General features: G+C 41.9%; 1 protein-coding gene across 4 annotated transcripts in view; it reads right to left on the bottom strand.

Moving 5' to 3' along the window:
- Positions 1–12467, bottom strand: part of AKAP1 (A-kinase anchoring protein 1) — a 236336-nt gene extending 223869 nt beyond the window's left edge. Inside the window, exon 1 of one of the 4 annotated variants that reach the window (XM_053707531.1) lies at positions 12412–12467. Coding sequence is in view for 1 of the 4 variants with exons in the window: in XM_053707530.1 (XP_053563505.1) it covers positions 11841–11870 (30 nt within the window). In the remaining 3 variants the exon portion in view is untranslated. Of the gene's footprint in view, positions 1–11840; positions 11948–12246; positions 12384–12411 lie in introns of those variants that run through there. The other 3 variants (XM_053707529.1, XM_053707532.1, XM_053707530.1) reach the window with 3 other exon arrangements.
- Between the last annotated feature and the right edge of the window lie 4157 nt (positions 12468–16624).

The raw sequence follows: 16624 nt of genomic DNA, 5'->3' as shown, positions 1-16624 counted from the left end.
CACTGGGTGGATATAGGCAAAAGTCAACAGAACAGATGCAGTTTTGGACATTTATTTTAGCAAAAGCTGATGTGCACTTATACAAACTTCATTTTGATCATCAAAGTACTGATGAAGCCACTGGGTCTTCTGTTTTAAAATGCTCTTTCAAATGTTTTGTTTTTAAGTAACTTTAACATTTATTCCTAATATCTTAAATTATTATCAAACTGCTAAATAACCTGCACAATTAAAAAAAAAAAAAAAAAAAAAAAAGTCTACTATACAGATGCAAAATTGTAGTTTAGAAATTAACCTAATAGCAAAATCACTTTTATTTTATTTTTTTTAATATTGCTTTACTCAATCACAGCACTATATATGCATTTGTAAAATATGCAAGATACCGGCTTTTCAGTTCTCATAAATACATTGTTTCTTTTTGCTCAAAATGGTTGTGTTGGCCTGAGTTTTCTGAATATTTTGAAAGTGTAACTAAATTGTTAGTGATTAATGCAGTTTTCTCTAAGATATATATTTTATTTTATTTTAAGTGGTAACATTTTAATAGTGCATATTGCTTTCAAGATAGACTATTATTTATATTTCCTCTCTTCTTCCTGTGATAAATAAAATATCTTGTTAAAGGTTAAAGTGAATGTAAATTTTGATGCTAAAGTGCCCGGTTTTTAAAAATTTGATTAAAAACAGGGGCACTTTAAATTCATCAAAATGTACATTTCACTCCTGTTGTGAAAAAATACTTACCTTTTAATCTTGACAGCAGCTCCAGCTTCCTCCACCCATCGCAAAGCCTCTTCCTGGGTCTAAAACGAGGAATCCAGCTTCTTCCAATCACGGCGTTGAATCAGACACCGATTCCCCCCGGGGGGGGGGAAGCCGTTATTGGAGGACGACCTATCCATCATTTCTGACAACAGAAATGGCTTGTGACAATAGGAGGAAGCTGCTGTCAAGTTTAGAAAGGTAAGTTTTTTTTCACAATATGAGTGAAATGTAAATTTTAATGAATTAAAGTGCCCCTGTTTTTAATCGAATTTTTAAAAACCGGGCACTTTAGCATCAAAATTTACATTCACTTTTAAAAAAAAAAAAAAAAGAATTTATGCTTACCTGATAAATTACTTTCTCCAACGGTGTGTCCGGTCCACGGCGTCATCCTTACTTGTGGGATATTCTCTTCCCCAACAGGAAATGGCAAAGAGCCCAGCAAAGCTGGTCACATGATCCCTCCTAGGCTCCGCCTACCCCAGTCATTCGACCGACGTACAGGAGGAAATATGCATAGGAGAAACCATATGATACCGTGGTGACTGTAGTTAGAGAAAATAATTCATCAGACCTGATTAAAAAACCAGGGCGGGCCGTGGACCGGACACACCGTTGGAGAAAGTAATTTATCAGGTAAGCATAAATTCTGTTTTCTCCAACATAGGTGTGTCCGGTCCACGGCGTCATCCTTACTTGTGGGAACCAATACCAAAGCTTTAGGACACGGATGAAGGGAGGGAGCAAATCAGGTCACCTAAATGGAAGGCACCACGGCTTGCAAAACCTTTCTCCCAAAAATAGCCTCTGAAGAAGCAAAAGTATCAAATTTGTAAAATTTGGCAAAAGTGTGCAGTGAAGACCAAGTCGCTGCCTTACATATCTGGTCAACAGAAGCCTCGTTCTTGAAGGCCCATGTGGAAGCCACAGCCCTAGTGGAATGAGCTGTGATTCTTTCAGGAGGCTGCCGTCCGGCAGTCTCATAAGCCAATCGGATAATGCTTTTAAGCCAAAAAGAAAGAGAGGTAGAAGTTAAACACCAAAAAACTCTTAGCCATCTCCGTGGAGATGTTGCCTGTGCAACGGCAAAGAGAATGACTGGGGTAGGCGGAGCCTAGGAGGGATCATGTGACCAGCTTTGCTGGGCTCTGCCATTTCCTGTTGGGGAAGAGAATATCCCACAAGTAAGGATGACGCCGTGGACTGGACACACCTATGTTGGAGAAATCTAATCATTTTAAGTTTAGACTAAGTGGTTTTGCATTGTCTATTATGCATTTCTCAATTATGAAAGTCTACTGATTTAATGGTCCTTAAAGAACTGTATTGCAAAAAAGGCAATTTAATTTCCCCTACTTTTAGCATGTGTAATATAATATAATACACATTGGTAAAGCATGTTTAACTGTATGCTACTAACAGTTTGTTGTTTATCAATAAATGCAACTGGTTTGCTTGTCGTTTTTTCTGGTGTGAACTACTTTAAAAACAAAATGTGCATATGCATTTCTGTTTAACTAAGATGTATTTCAGGTATAACCAACTAGGAGGAAAATCAGGTCAAACAAAACCAAATCATTCAGCACCTGCAGCCTAGAGAGCACATGTGGCCTCGTCAGGAGGCTGACATTGGTAACAAACAGGCAAATAAACAGTGCTATTTATTCTCTGCAGCTTCCAGTCACTTATCTCCAATACATTCTAAAGTTGTAAAAAATAAAATAGGCTCCAAAATCAAATTCCTTTGCAACCAACCCAGTATAATAAAGCCATTTTTAGAAGAGGGAGTTTATTTCTGCAGACTAGGTAGGCCAGGACAAAGTACCCTGCCTACTCAAGTCATATAGGTTGAGGCAAATAGCTCAAGGTCATGTAAAGACTTCACTGGTTACAGACTGGTAGTTAAAAAGGATCAGTAATGAATTTGAGACTAATAAAATGCTTAAATAAAACCTTAGCAATACATTTACTTTGCCCCCTTTTCTTACAAATTAGGTCAGCAAACTAGAGACGTTACTGTCCTTAAAACTAAGAGCACATGTCAGGCCTAACCTTGCTCTATATTCAATTCTTATATGCAGTTTGTTATATTTTCATTTCTACTGAAGGCAAACTGGAGATTTTGTTAAAGGGACAGCCTAATTGAAATTTTTTGTTTAAAAAAAAAGACAGAAAATACTTTATTACATTATTCACCAGTTTTGCATAACACACTTATATTAATACACTTTTTACCTCCTATTACCTTGTATCTAAATATCTGCAGACTGCCTTTATTTCAGTTCTTTTGACAGACTTGCATTTTAGCCAATCAGTGCTGACTCAAATAACTCCATGGGAGTGAGCACAATGTTATCTATATGGCACACGTGAACTAGCGCTGTCTAGCTGTGCAAAACTAAAAATGCACTTAGATACGTGGCAGCCTTTAATGGCTTAGAAATTAGCATATGAACCTACCTTGGTTTAGCTTTGAACAAAGAGCACCAAGAGAACAAAGCAAATTTGATAAAAGTAAATGGGAAATCAGTTTAAAATTTGCATGCTCTGAATCATTAAAGTTTAATTTTGACTAGACTGTCCCTTTAGCCTGGAGACAACAAGGAGACAAAACTGTGGTAGTGTCAAATCCAGAATAGTTCCTCCAAATAAGGAAAGTGGTGGGTGGAGTTAAGCCACTGAAAAACTACTGCAGCAAACAAGGCATAAAACAAAAAAGAAAGTCAATTAATTTGCATAAATGTGATAGAGTATGTAATTTCAATACATTAACTTCTATTTTAAAATATACCTTGTTCTCTTTGTATCTGTTGAAATAGAATGTACATACCTTACACTACTGGGTGCTAGCACACATTTGTCTCTTGTGATTGGCTCACGCGACGTGTCCAGCTAGATCTCAGTAGTGCATTTCTGCTCCTTCAGCAAGTGATACCAAGAGAATGAAACAAATTTGATCATAGAAGTAATTTGGAAAGTTCTTTAAAATTGTATTAATCTATCTGAATCACGAAAGATACATTTTGGGTTAAGTTCCCTTTAATCTGTTCTAACATTCTTTTGTAAGTAAGACTGCAGAAAAAAGTGTATATAAAAATAAATTTAAAAAAAAAAAAAAAATTAATTTTTTTTTGTATTTTTCCCAGACTACATGATATAACAAGAAGAAAGTCTATATTCTACTTTCATGGAAGCTACAGTGGAGTTTCATTTAAACAAATCTGCATATAAAGTAACTCATAACAACAAAGCCGTACTGAGAACAAAATCAGTATCGTCATAATCTGGTTCTTAACTTGTGCATGTTTTTCCTTTCTTCTTTCCTAGGAATCAAATCTCCTAGGTTACTCCATAATTCACAACTCCTTTCTAAAGTTGAAGTACAGATATTAAAAAAAAAGGTACAGGAAAGTAATGTGTGCTTGGGTATTGCAAGAGCAATCCTTTGTTGCATAAAAAGATACACACACAGGTATCGTTAGATATGACATACAAGGCAAATTTAATGAGCACAGACTTTCCTCTTGCAGGTAGAGTTGGGTTAGCTTGTGCAAACAGCTTTAAGTTCTGAAAGATTAAACAAAACAAACAATCAAACAGCCAACAAGCCGCCTGATTTACTGACTGTTCTATCAGAAAAGTGCCAGTGCACCAACCATTATATCAAACAGAAGCAGCAATAAGCGGAAAATATTTGTATTCACCCTAAATCAAAATGTTGGCTGAAGAATGAATGTACTTTGTTTCTCATTCCCTCATCCTTTTATTTAACGTAATACTGTAGCTTGTTCCTGTCTTGTATTTATCCATTGTACCCCCTTGTACAGCACTGCAGAATCTGTTGGGGCATTACATATAAAAATCACCAGGAGAGTAAACATTACAGGAAATGTGAACTTTAAAAATAGCCACAAACACTTAGATCTAAGAGCACAAAACAGGTCTTATAGAGATAAACATTGCACTTTAAAAGAAAAATTAGCTACTATTTTGAATATATATATTCCCACGTCACTCACTCCCCCCCAGCTGTACCCGGTACCCCATTCCCACGTCACTCACTCCCCCCAGCTGTACCCGGTACCCCATTCCCACGTCACTCACTCCCCCCAGCTGTACCCGGTACCCCATTCCCACGTCACTCACTCCCCCCAGCTGTACCCGGTACCCCATTCCCACGTCACTCCCTCCCCCCAGCTGTACCCGGTACCCCATTCCCACGTCACTCCCTCCCCCCAGCTGTACCCGGTACCCCATTCCCACGTCACTCCCTCCCCCCAGCTGTACCCGGTACCCCATTCCCACGTCACTCCCTCCCCCCAGCTGTACCCGGTACCCCATTCCCACGTCACTCACTCCCCCCAGCTGTACCCGGTACCCCATTCCCACGTCACTCACTCCCCCCAGCTGTACCCGGTACCCCATTCCCACATCACTCACTCCCCCCAGCTGTACCCGGTACCCCATTCCCACGTCACTCACTCCCCCCAGCTGTACCCGGTACCCCATTCCCACGTCACTCACTCCCCCCAGCTGTACCCGGTACCCCATTCCCACGTCACTCACTCCCCCCAGCTGTACCCGGTACCCCATTCCCACGTCACTCACTCCCCCCAGCTGTACCCGGTACCCCATTCCCACGTCACTCACTCCCCCCAGCTGTACCCGGTACCCCATTCCCACGTCACTCACTCCCCCCAGCTGTACCCGGTACCCCATTCCCACGTCACTCACTCCCCCCAGCTGTACCCGGTACCCCATTCCCACGTCACTCACTCCCCCCAGCTGTACCCGGTACCCCATTCCCACGTCACTCACTCCCCCCAGCTGTACCCGGTACCCCATTCCCACGTCACTCACTCCCCCCAGCTGTACCCGGTACCCCATTCCCACGTCACTCACTCCCCCCAGCTGTACCCGGTACCCCATTCCCACGTCACTCACTCCCCCCAGCTGTACCCGGTACCCCATTCCCACGTCACTCACTCCCCCCAGCTGTACCCGGTACCCCATTCCCACGTCACTCACTCCCCCCAGCTGTACCCGGTACCCCATTCCCACGTCACTCACTCCCCCCAGCTGTACCCGGTACCCCATTCCCACGTCACTCACTCCCCCCAGCTGTACCCGGTACCCCATTCCCACGTCACTCACTCCCCCCAGCTGTACCCGGTACCCCATTCCCACGTCACTCACTCCCCCCAGCTGTACCCGGTACCCCATTCCCACGTCACTCACTCCCCCCAGCTGTACCCGGTACCCCATTCCCACGTCACTCACTCCCCCCAGCTGTACCCGGTACCCCATTCCCACGTCACTCACTCCCCCCAGCTGTACCCGGTACCCCATTCCCACGTCACTCACTCCCCCCAGCTGTACCCGGTACCCCCATTCCCACGTCACTCACTCCCCCCAGCTGTACCCGGTACCCCATTCCCACGTCACTCACTCCCCCCAGCTGTACCCGGTACCCCATTCCCACGTCACTCACTCCCCCCAGCTGTACCCGGTACCCCATTCCCACGTCACTCACTCCCCCCAGCTGTACCCGGTACCCCATTCCCACGTCACTCACTCCCCCCAGCTGTACCCGGTACCCCATTCCCACGTCACTCACTCCCCCCAGCTGTACCCGGTACCCCATTCCCACGTCACTCACTCCCCCCAGCTGTACCCGGTACCCCATTCCCACGTCACTCACTCCCCCCAGCTGTACCCGGTACCCCATTCCCACGTCACTCACTCCCCCCAGCTGTACCCGGTACCCCATTCCCACGTCACTCACTCCCCCCAGCTGTACCCGGTACCCCATTCCCACGTCACTCACTCCCCCCCAGCTGTACCCGGTACCCCATTCCCACGTCACTCACTCCCCCCAGCTGTACCCGGTACCCCATTCCCACGTCACTCACTCCCCCCAGCTGTACCCGGTACCCCATTCCCACATCACTCACTCCCCCCAGCTGTACCCGGTACCCCATTCCCACGTCACTCACTCCCCCCAGCTGTACCCGGTACCCCATTCCCACGTCACTCACTCCCCCCAGCTGTACCCGGTACCCCATTCCCACGTCACTCACTCCCCCCAGCTGTACCCGGTACCCCATTCCCACGTCACTCACTCCCCCCAGCTGTACCCGGTACCCCATTCCCACGTCACTCACTCCCCCCAGCTGTACCCGGTACCCCATTCCCACGTCACTCACTCCCCCCAGCTGTACCCGGTACCCCCATTCCCCCGTCACTCACTCCCCCCCAGCTGTACCCGGTACCCCATTCCCACGTCACTCACTCCCCCCAGCTGTACCCGGTACCCCATTCCCACGTCACTCACTCCCCCCAGCTGTACCCGGTACCCCATTCCCACGTCACTCACTCCCCCCAGCTGTACCCGGTACCCCATTCCCACGTCACTCACTCCCCCCAGCTGTACCCGGTACCCCATTCCCACGTCACTCACTCCCCCCCAGCTGTACCCGGTACCCCATTCCCACGTCACTCACTCCCCCCAGCTGTACCCGGTACCCCATTCCCACGTCACTCACTCCCCCCAGCTGTACCCGGTACCCCATTCCCACGTCACTCACTCCCCCCAGCTGTACCCGGTACCCCATTCCCACGTCACTCACTCCCCCCAGCTGTACCCGGTACCCCATTCCCACGTCACTCACTCCCCCCAGCTGTACCCGGTACCCCATTCCCACGTCACTCACTCCCCCCAGCTGTACCCGGTACCCCATTCCCACGTCACTCACTCCCCCCAGCTGTACCCGGTACCCCATTCCCACGTCACTCACTCCCCCCAGCTGTACCCGGTACCCCATTCCCACGTCACTCACTCCCCCCAGCTGTACCCGGTACCCCATTCCCACGTCACTCACTCCCCCCAGCTGTACCCGGTACCCCATTCCCACGTCACTCACTCCCCCCAGCTGTACCCGGTACCCCATTCCCACGTCACTCACTCCCCCCAGCTGTACCCGGTACCCCATTCCCACGTCACTCACTCCCCCCAGCTGTACCCGGTACCCCATTCCCACGTCACTCACTCCCCCCAGCTGTACCCGGTACCCCATTCCCACATTACTCACTCCCCCCCAGCTGTACCCGGTACCCCATTCCCACATCACTCACTCCCCCCAGCTGTACCCGGTACCCCATTCCCACATCACTCACTCCCCCCAGCTGTACCCGGTAATCCATTCCCACGTCACCTGGTAAAAATGATTTAGCAATATTTTTTGTCAGTCACCTACACGCGACACAAAAACAGTGTCACTTCCTTTGCAGGTGCTGAACTGTCTGTAAGCGGAACTTATGTTTTTACTGGTACCCACGGTAACCCATACCCACGTCACTCACACCCCCAGCTGTACCCGGTAACCCATTCCCACGTCATTCACGCCCCCCAGCTGTACCCGGTAACCCATTCCCACGTCGATCACTCCCCCCCAGCTGTACCCGGTAAGGCAACCCATTGCCACGTCACTCAATCCCCCCAGCTGTACCCGGTAATCCATTCCCACGTCACCTGGTAAAAATGATTTAGCAATATTTTTTGTCAGTCACCTACACGCGACACAAAAAACAGTGTCACTTCCTTTGCAGGTGCTGAACTGTCTGTAAGCGGAACTTATGTTTTTACTGGTACCCACGGTAACCCATACCCACGTCACTCACACCCCCAGCTGTACCCGGTAACCCATTCCCACGTCATTCACGCCCCCCAGCTGTACCCGGTAACCCATTCCCACGTCGATCACTCCCCCCCAGCTGTACCCGGTAAGGCAACCCATTGCCACGTCACTCAATCCCCCCAGCTGTACCCGGTAATCCATTCCCACGTCACCTGGTAAAAATGATTTAGCGATATTTTTTGTCAGTCACCTACACGCGACACAAAAACAGTGTCACTTCCTTTGCAGGTGCTGAACTGTCTGTAAGCGGAACTTATGTTTTTACTGGTACCCACGGTAACCCATACCCACGTCACTCACACCCCCAGCTGTACCCGGTAACCCATTCCCACGTCATTCACGCCCCCCAGCTGTACCCGGTAACCCATTCCCACGTCGATCACTCCCCCCCAGCTGTACCCGGTAAGGCAACCCATTGCCACGTCACTCAATCCCCCCAGCTGTACCCGGTAATCCATTCCCACGTCACCTGGTAAAAATGATTTAGCGATATTTTTTGTCAGTCACCTACACGCGACACAATAACAGTGTCACTTCCTTTGCAGGTGCTGAACTGTCTGTAAGCGGAAGAGATGTTTTTACTGGTAAAAGCGCAGAAACGGAAAAGAAACCAATTCATTTACATAAGTGATGTCACTACGGCGAGACCCTCAGGACCTGAGTATGACTGACAGACGGGCCCTAAATACCCCACTGACTCCCTCCTAAATACTCCACTGTTTTTTTGTTTTGTTTTAATATCTTTGTAGCTGCAGATGGGTAGCTCTTCTGGATAAAAGGATAATTACATTAAGTTTTAGAAACAGTAAATATTTATTTTACAAAAGTTAACCCCTTCAACGAAGTTCCTATGTAAACACTTGCTTTAAAAATGAAGTTAAGCAATCATCAATGTGATCATGTGATTACGAGAGTGGGATCTGATCATAGTGGACTTGCTACAACGCTAGCCCCCCCCCCCCTTTCAGTCCAAGTTAGGGCGTTCCATGCCATTCTAACAGCATTTAAAAAGCTCATCGCTGTAAGAACGGCATGGAACATCCTAGCGGCGTTAAAGTGACAAAACGTGTACTCTAATGAACAATTTGTTGCGCTATTGAAGTTCCAGAGCATCAATGAACTTACTTCAACCTAACGGAACACATTTAGTGAGCCAACGACAAGATGCATATGTGTGTAGTCAATGATCACCAGGAGTGACTGGAAATAGCTCTCAGAAGTGCATTGCTGCTCCTGAGCCTTCCTAGGTATGCTTTTTAACAAAGGATACTGTGAGGATCAAGAAAGTTTGACAGAAGTAAATTAAAAAGTCTCTTAAAATTACATGCTTTAAACCAGTGCTTGACGAATATGTTAAAAAAATGAAGAGCCAGTAAGAATATTTTTAGGAGCCAGAAAGTTGGATTTGTATATAGATATATGGAGAATAACCCAAAAAGTTAGGAACCAGGGGTAAAATTCTAGGAGCCAGTGGCTCCCAGGCGCCTGGGTTTGTCGAGCCCTGCTTTAAACCATGAATAAATATCCAAAAGTCCCTTTAATTCATGCTTTGATTTCCCTTGGTTGCACCCTCCACCGCCAAATTTATAATTAATGGGTAAAATTAGAATATAAATTATATGAAGATAAAACGATTAAGCATAATACACAATGAAAGAAAGTTTGCCACTCTTAAATACTTCCAGCAAATAAAAAATACAAGTGCTCAAAACTCTCCTCTTACAGTTTTTTTCTAAATGGTTATTAAAAAAAAAACCTTCTATAAAATTAAAGTATACAAAATATATTATATAAATATTTTGATTATAGGAAATTCTTAAAAATGACAGTAAAGTTATTAAGAGGCTTGAATCCGCTAAATTAGGAATCGTATGTAATACAAGGCATGCTACTGAGGCCATATGCTGCATTGTTTACAGTACACAAATGCTGTAGTGTTCAACAGTGAAGAGAGAGAGAGAGAGAGAGAGAGTTGTAGTATAGATAGACAAAAGAAACTGAATGGAATTATGAACACCAGAAAGGACATATCACACAGGCGACACACAGCTGTTGTAATGTAAACCTTAAAAATGTCAGTACTGTATAGAAAAAAATAAGTTTAAGGAACTCCAGGAAATTACCATTTTAATGTAGCAGAAAGCATGTTAAACACATATCTCCTATAATTTTGAATAATGCTATTTGACATCCATGCATATCACTACATGGTACTTTGCTGTGCACCACATCTCAAATGTGCCCAATTAGTTAAATGCAAAAAAAAAAAAAGACTAAAATGATATGAGAGTTATAACAATCATAAAATCCATTCCCTACTAGCTCTTGAGTATATATCTCAACATTTTTAAGTGTGTCAACCTCTGTTTTAGAATTTTTATGTTAAATGTTTAATGGAATAATACCCCTAACAAAATGTGAGTGTAGCAACAGTAATGGTTGATATATTCATTTTAAGCTTGCATTAAAACCTAGTAGCTGGACCTTAGTGCAATGATTGATAACATTAGCTGCAGTATTTTGATAGGCCTCTGGTGTTTTAAACAATAACTCTAATCTTAACAAAACCATTTAGGCATGATTAAACTGGATCCCAGTAATAAAGTAGCTTTCAGTTACACAAAAAGGATTCCATAAAACAATCCAGTGCATTTACTTCCCAAGTTCAATAACATTTAAGCAGAAATGAACAGATAAACTATTCTGTTGAAGTACTGGTTGGTTAGCTTATAACCAAAACATATGTTGTCTAAAAATAGGTAAAAATAGAATGAACACATTGAATGACCATGTAGGGACAAGAGAATATAACCATTCTGTATTCATGATGTGCTGAAGAACAAAAGATTAATTTAAAAGGGACAAGAACAAAAATCTCAAACCTTGCTTGTTACTGAAGTATTACAAATCTGCAGTAAATACATTTCCATAAACAGAACACACTGCTTCCTACATCTAACCTGCTTTTCACCTGTTACTTAAATGCAACCTGTAAAACCAAACTAGAGTTGGTTTTAGTTGACCTTGAGGCAATCAATACAGGTCACCCTTGAGTCCTGGGTTGAACACTTCATTCAAGTTGATAGTACAAGAGGTAAAACTTGTGCCTGAAGGGAACAAACTGACATGGCTGTCACTGACTATTTAGCTAGCCAAGGACAAAAAGAGATCAGTAACAAGATGTAAACTCCCATGTAACAAAATAAATACTGTATACAAAGCGTGTGATACATTTTAGGAACTACAGGTCCCTGTGCTACAATACTAACAAACTGCATCACATAGCTCCTGACCTGATACTTTGTTTAGTTTGTAAATGAAGCTGTTTTCAGCAGTGCATGTATTATCCATATGGCACAAGGTTTTCTTGCTCACATGTGATGCAGGATACACCTTGGACTGCATAACTTATTGCTGGCCTCCCTCCTCGTCAATATAAAGTCAAACCTCCTTATATATATATTACTAACATAAGAGCTCAGTATAAATAGACTGCTGGGTGATCGCTGCTTCTAATTATAGGCATCAGGCCGACAGTCTGCTCAGCCCCTGACACACTATGTTTAACCCCTGCACAGGCGCTATAATAAGACGACCATCGCATGCTGCATGCGGCGCTATGAGGGTAAATCACAGCGTTACACTCAATCTTCCTTATTAGAGGCGCACGCTGCGCACACGTGGGAGCAGAGGACACTGTGCAGTCACACTGCCAAACACAGGCTTGTATGCTTGTGCGCACATGTGTCTTCCCCACATGACCCTGTCCCACCATTGTTACCTTGCAGAAGGGAGGTCACGAAAGATGTTGCTAGAGCTCCATCAACTCAGTTTACCCGCGGCTAAAATATACCGTACACAGTAAAGCCCCCCGCCAGCAGGTAAAGCAATACCGTCCCCTAGTGTCGCGTCCAACAGCGTAACACCATAGCGGCCTCAAACTCACCTAAAGCCGAGAGCTTCTACCACTGCTCCGTGTTCGGTGTATGGGGTGGCGACGGAATTGACCCCGCCCACTGTCTTTTAGCCAACCGGCTGTTGAATTCGCTCTGTTACGTCATGTAATAAAAAGAACACAATACTCACGTTAGCGATACAAGTCCTGCCCATACTCTAACTGTGGTACCCGGCGTCAGAGGGGACACGTGACGTCGCTTCCTCTCAGTTGTGTTCTCCAACTTTATTATCAACCTCAAAGTGTCGTTTGTCATCCAATGCCCAACAGATTTACAAACCACCAGACATCTATTCTGTATGTGGTACTTGAATTGCACGTATATAGAGCTGCATATGTATCTGATATGTTTTTGTTCGGTACAAGTTTAGTATCCGGATCTGTAGAAATGATACATTGTAGTTTAAAAGTTATAACCGAGACCCTGCAACTTTTCATTTTACTGCACTCATGTGTTTATTAAATGAAGAAAACATAAACAATGTAACTTTCTCTCTTTGAATATTTAATGATGTGATGCGTTCTCCAACCAAAGTGGCCCTCTAGTGACTTATTTCTGAATCCCACTTCCTCATCTTACAATGCCAAGCGTGTAACCCTGAAACATATTTATTTTTGTATGGGCAGAAAGTTTTGCAGGGGGTGGGGCAATCAGTGGCATCATGTGCAGGAGATAGACCTGATAATGAAAAAATAGTGGCTCAGTGGCATCGAGTTATTTAAGTGTGTGCTTATGCTTAGGTATATGGAGCCTAATTTCAGGGGCAAAATAAATACACCCACGTTAGTGTATATTATTTTGCATATCTGTTATGTCCCTGAAATAAAATGTAATATAAAATTGTGTCCCTCTATTCTAATTTTATTCTATTTTATTAATTCTATCGTAGGTTATAAGCTAATGCTTAGTATTCTTTATAATGTGTTAATCCAAAAATGTTAATAGAGTTTTACTAGTAAATATTTTTGTTGGCACTGCATTTTTATTGAAACAAACCAAAAAAAAAACTGTATTCTTTTAATATAATAAAAAAGTTACAAAGTTTCATTGTGAAAATTGAAAACTACTGCAAGTGATTTGCCCTTAGAAAGAGAATAGTTAATTATTGCACTTTTAATAAAGTAAATACAGTAATGTAGTATCTAGAAATGAGGTGCATTTTATGAAGTATAGTTTAGTTCATGATTCAGCTAGAACATGTCATTTTAAGACACTTAAGTCGCTTCTATTACCAAATTTCATTTGTTCTTTTGGCATCCTTTATTGAAAAGCATGTGTACGTATTGTCAGCAGCAGCAGCAATAAACTACTGGGAGCTAGTTGGTTATTAGTAGCTTGACACATTTGTCTATTGTCATTGGCTAACTATATGTTTTCATCTAGCTCCCAGTAGTGCATTGCTACCCAGAGCTGACATTTACTATGTTTTTAATCCATTTGCAGTAGAGGTGAACACATTGTTAACAACAGTAGTACAATAATACAATTATATATTTGAGCATTTTCTTTTTTGAACTTTTATTCCCATTAAAATGGACAGTTAAGTCAATATTAAATGTTCCTGATTCAGATAGAGCATGTAAATGTAAATAACTTTCTTATTTACTTCAATTTTTTTTATTTACTCCATTCTCATAGTATCCTTTGTTGAAAAACATACCTAGGTAGGCACAGGAGCAGAAATGTACTACTGGGAACTAGCTGCTGATTGGTGGCCTCACATATACACCTCTTGTCATTGGCTCACACTTAGGTACTTGTGCAGATCTTTTCCACTCCAATCTTCTATTCATTGAGTGTCGAAACTTAGTAAGTGTTGATATGGTGTACATAGATTTGTGGGGGAACAATGACATTAAAGGATTCCAAAACTTTTCTTATTTAAGCGCTATTAGATTGTCAGTATATAGCAGGGTTATAATACAATTTATTTATTATTATTCTTTAAAATGAACCCCCAATAAAAATGTAAATACGAAACAATTGAAATTAATAATTATTCCTAAATTCTTGAGACTAGTTAATATTTATTAAACACATTGAATTATATTTATAGAAACCAGATTATGAATCAAATGATACACATTTAAACTGTTACAATATTCTATACAAAGATCATAAAAATATACCTTTACAATTTACCTTATTCACAATGAATCGCATTAAAATATCACAATAAAATTCCAGAATATGGACCTCTAACTTTAACAGTGCTTAGTTAAACAATATAACAAGATACTTTAACAGCCGATTTCTATGCCAATCTATCTGAGCTTATATAAATCTTATTTAGCTACAATAAGGCAAATTCTAAAATATATATATAGTTGCAAATATAAATTACTTAGCACTAAATATGACTAGTTAAACTACACAGGACTATGAACATGAGCTTAAAATACAAATTGTGCCCTTTTAAAATTACTAACTGAAATCTAGTTGTAGTTACCAAATACCTTTGATTTAAATATTATATATATATATATATATATATATATATATTCATCAAGCGCGTATACTATACCCAAATAACCAAATCAATGTTTCAGTTTCCAGAATTTCTTGTGGGTCATCTACGGAGGGTTTATTCACAATGCGCAAAGGTACAGGCCTCAAAATGGTTAATCTTCCTTTGTTCAAGAAAATGTCCCCAAAATGGCATAGAATATACTTGACCCAAAGTCTGTGTATTTTTCTCTCCAAAAGTTAATTCTTCTTTTGAGTCTGTCTGTATCCCCTTGTCTCCTGTGTGTATGGGTCTTTATCTAAAAAATAAAGAATTCCTCCTTCTTTTCTTTAATCATTCCCACAAGATTTTGATAGGCCCTTACTGGTACTTGTCTCTGATTCACCATCGGATCTGAACATCTCATAGGTTATTTTGGGAAACGCCTCCCTGAGTAGCCAAATGCCTTTTGGTTGTAATACAATTTTTGAACTATAGGTGGCAGCAGATCACCAGAAATGCAGTTTTACAATCATTGCTTATCTAACCTTTACATTTTTTATTTTATTTACTATAATTTCCAGTACAGGTGGCCCTCGTTTTACAACGGTTCAATTTACACCGTTTCAGAATAGCAACCTTTTTTCCAGTCATGTGACTGCTATTGAGAAGCAGTGCATTTATTAAAATAGCCAGTAGGTGGAGCTGTCCGCTTGTGTTGCAGCAATACCAAGCAAGCTGAAATTAATCAGTTTAACCAGACCTGAGCTATTGAGCAGATTTCAAAGGAACAAGATATTCCTGTCTATAACTCAGTCCAGATTTGAATGCATAGAAAGAACTGCTTGCAGAAAAATGCAAGTGAAGTCTGTGTTGTGTGATTACTTTATTAGGTTTATAATGCTGTTTAGCAAATGTTTTTGTTCATGTAACTTAGTTTTATTATATATTCTGGGTTGTGTGATTATTTTATTAGGTATATAATCTGTCTAGCATGTAAAGACTTCATTTCAAAGCTTTTAAAATAATGTATTAGGTGTTCCTTAGGACAATTTTGAGAGGGTCCTGGAACCTATCTCCCTCACTTCCCATTGACTTACATTATAAACTGGGTTTCAATTTACAACGGTTTCGATTTACAACCATTCCTTCTGGAACCTAACCCCGGCGTAAACTGAGGGCTACCTGTATTAATAAATCATATGTTAGATATACCTGGGACCATACAGTGTCATTTTCTCTGATTATTTTAATATGAAATATGAGTATACTTCTAGTAATCATATTAATAAGCAGTTTGCTGTTAATTATTTTTCTTCACAGAATCATAGCATTCAACTTCCTGGCATTATATTGTATCTTAATATGAATACAGTATATTTCATATTTCTAAATACATTTTGAATGCATGAAAAACCAGATGTAGGTCTAAAATGAAAGAAATAATGTTGTTAAAAATGTAAAACATTTATATATCTATTAATGCAGTTATTATTCAATACAGCAGATATTTATCCAATATAGTGTGTTTCAGATCAATACATATACATATATGTTGTTAATATAGTCTGGGTGTAGAGAATGTTAACTTATATGAATTGTTACTCAATTCATTTCATATTTAATATTATCCAAACAGACAATCTCTCAGACTTATCTATTTACATTTACTGTACAGCCACTTATTAAGTTCAGCAAATACCCATGCTAATATGTTACTGTTAGGCAAATTTAGATCCACAAATACACATTTTTAT

Source organism: Bombina bombina, chromosome 3, assembly GCF_027579735.1.
Source record: "Bombina bombina isolate aBomBom1 chromosome 3, aBomBom1.pri, whole genome shotgun sequence".
NCBI lineage: Eukaryota > Metazoa > Chordata > Amphibia > Anura > Bombinatoridae > Bombina > Bombina bombina.
Note: the sequence above shows the minus strand (reverse complement) of the source record. Positions and strands in the feature narration are given on the sequence as shown.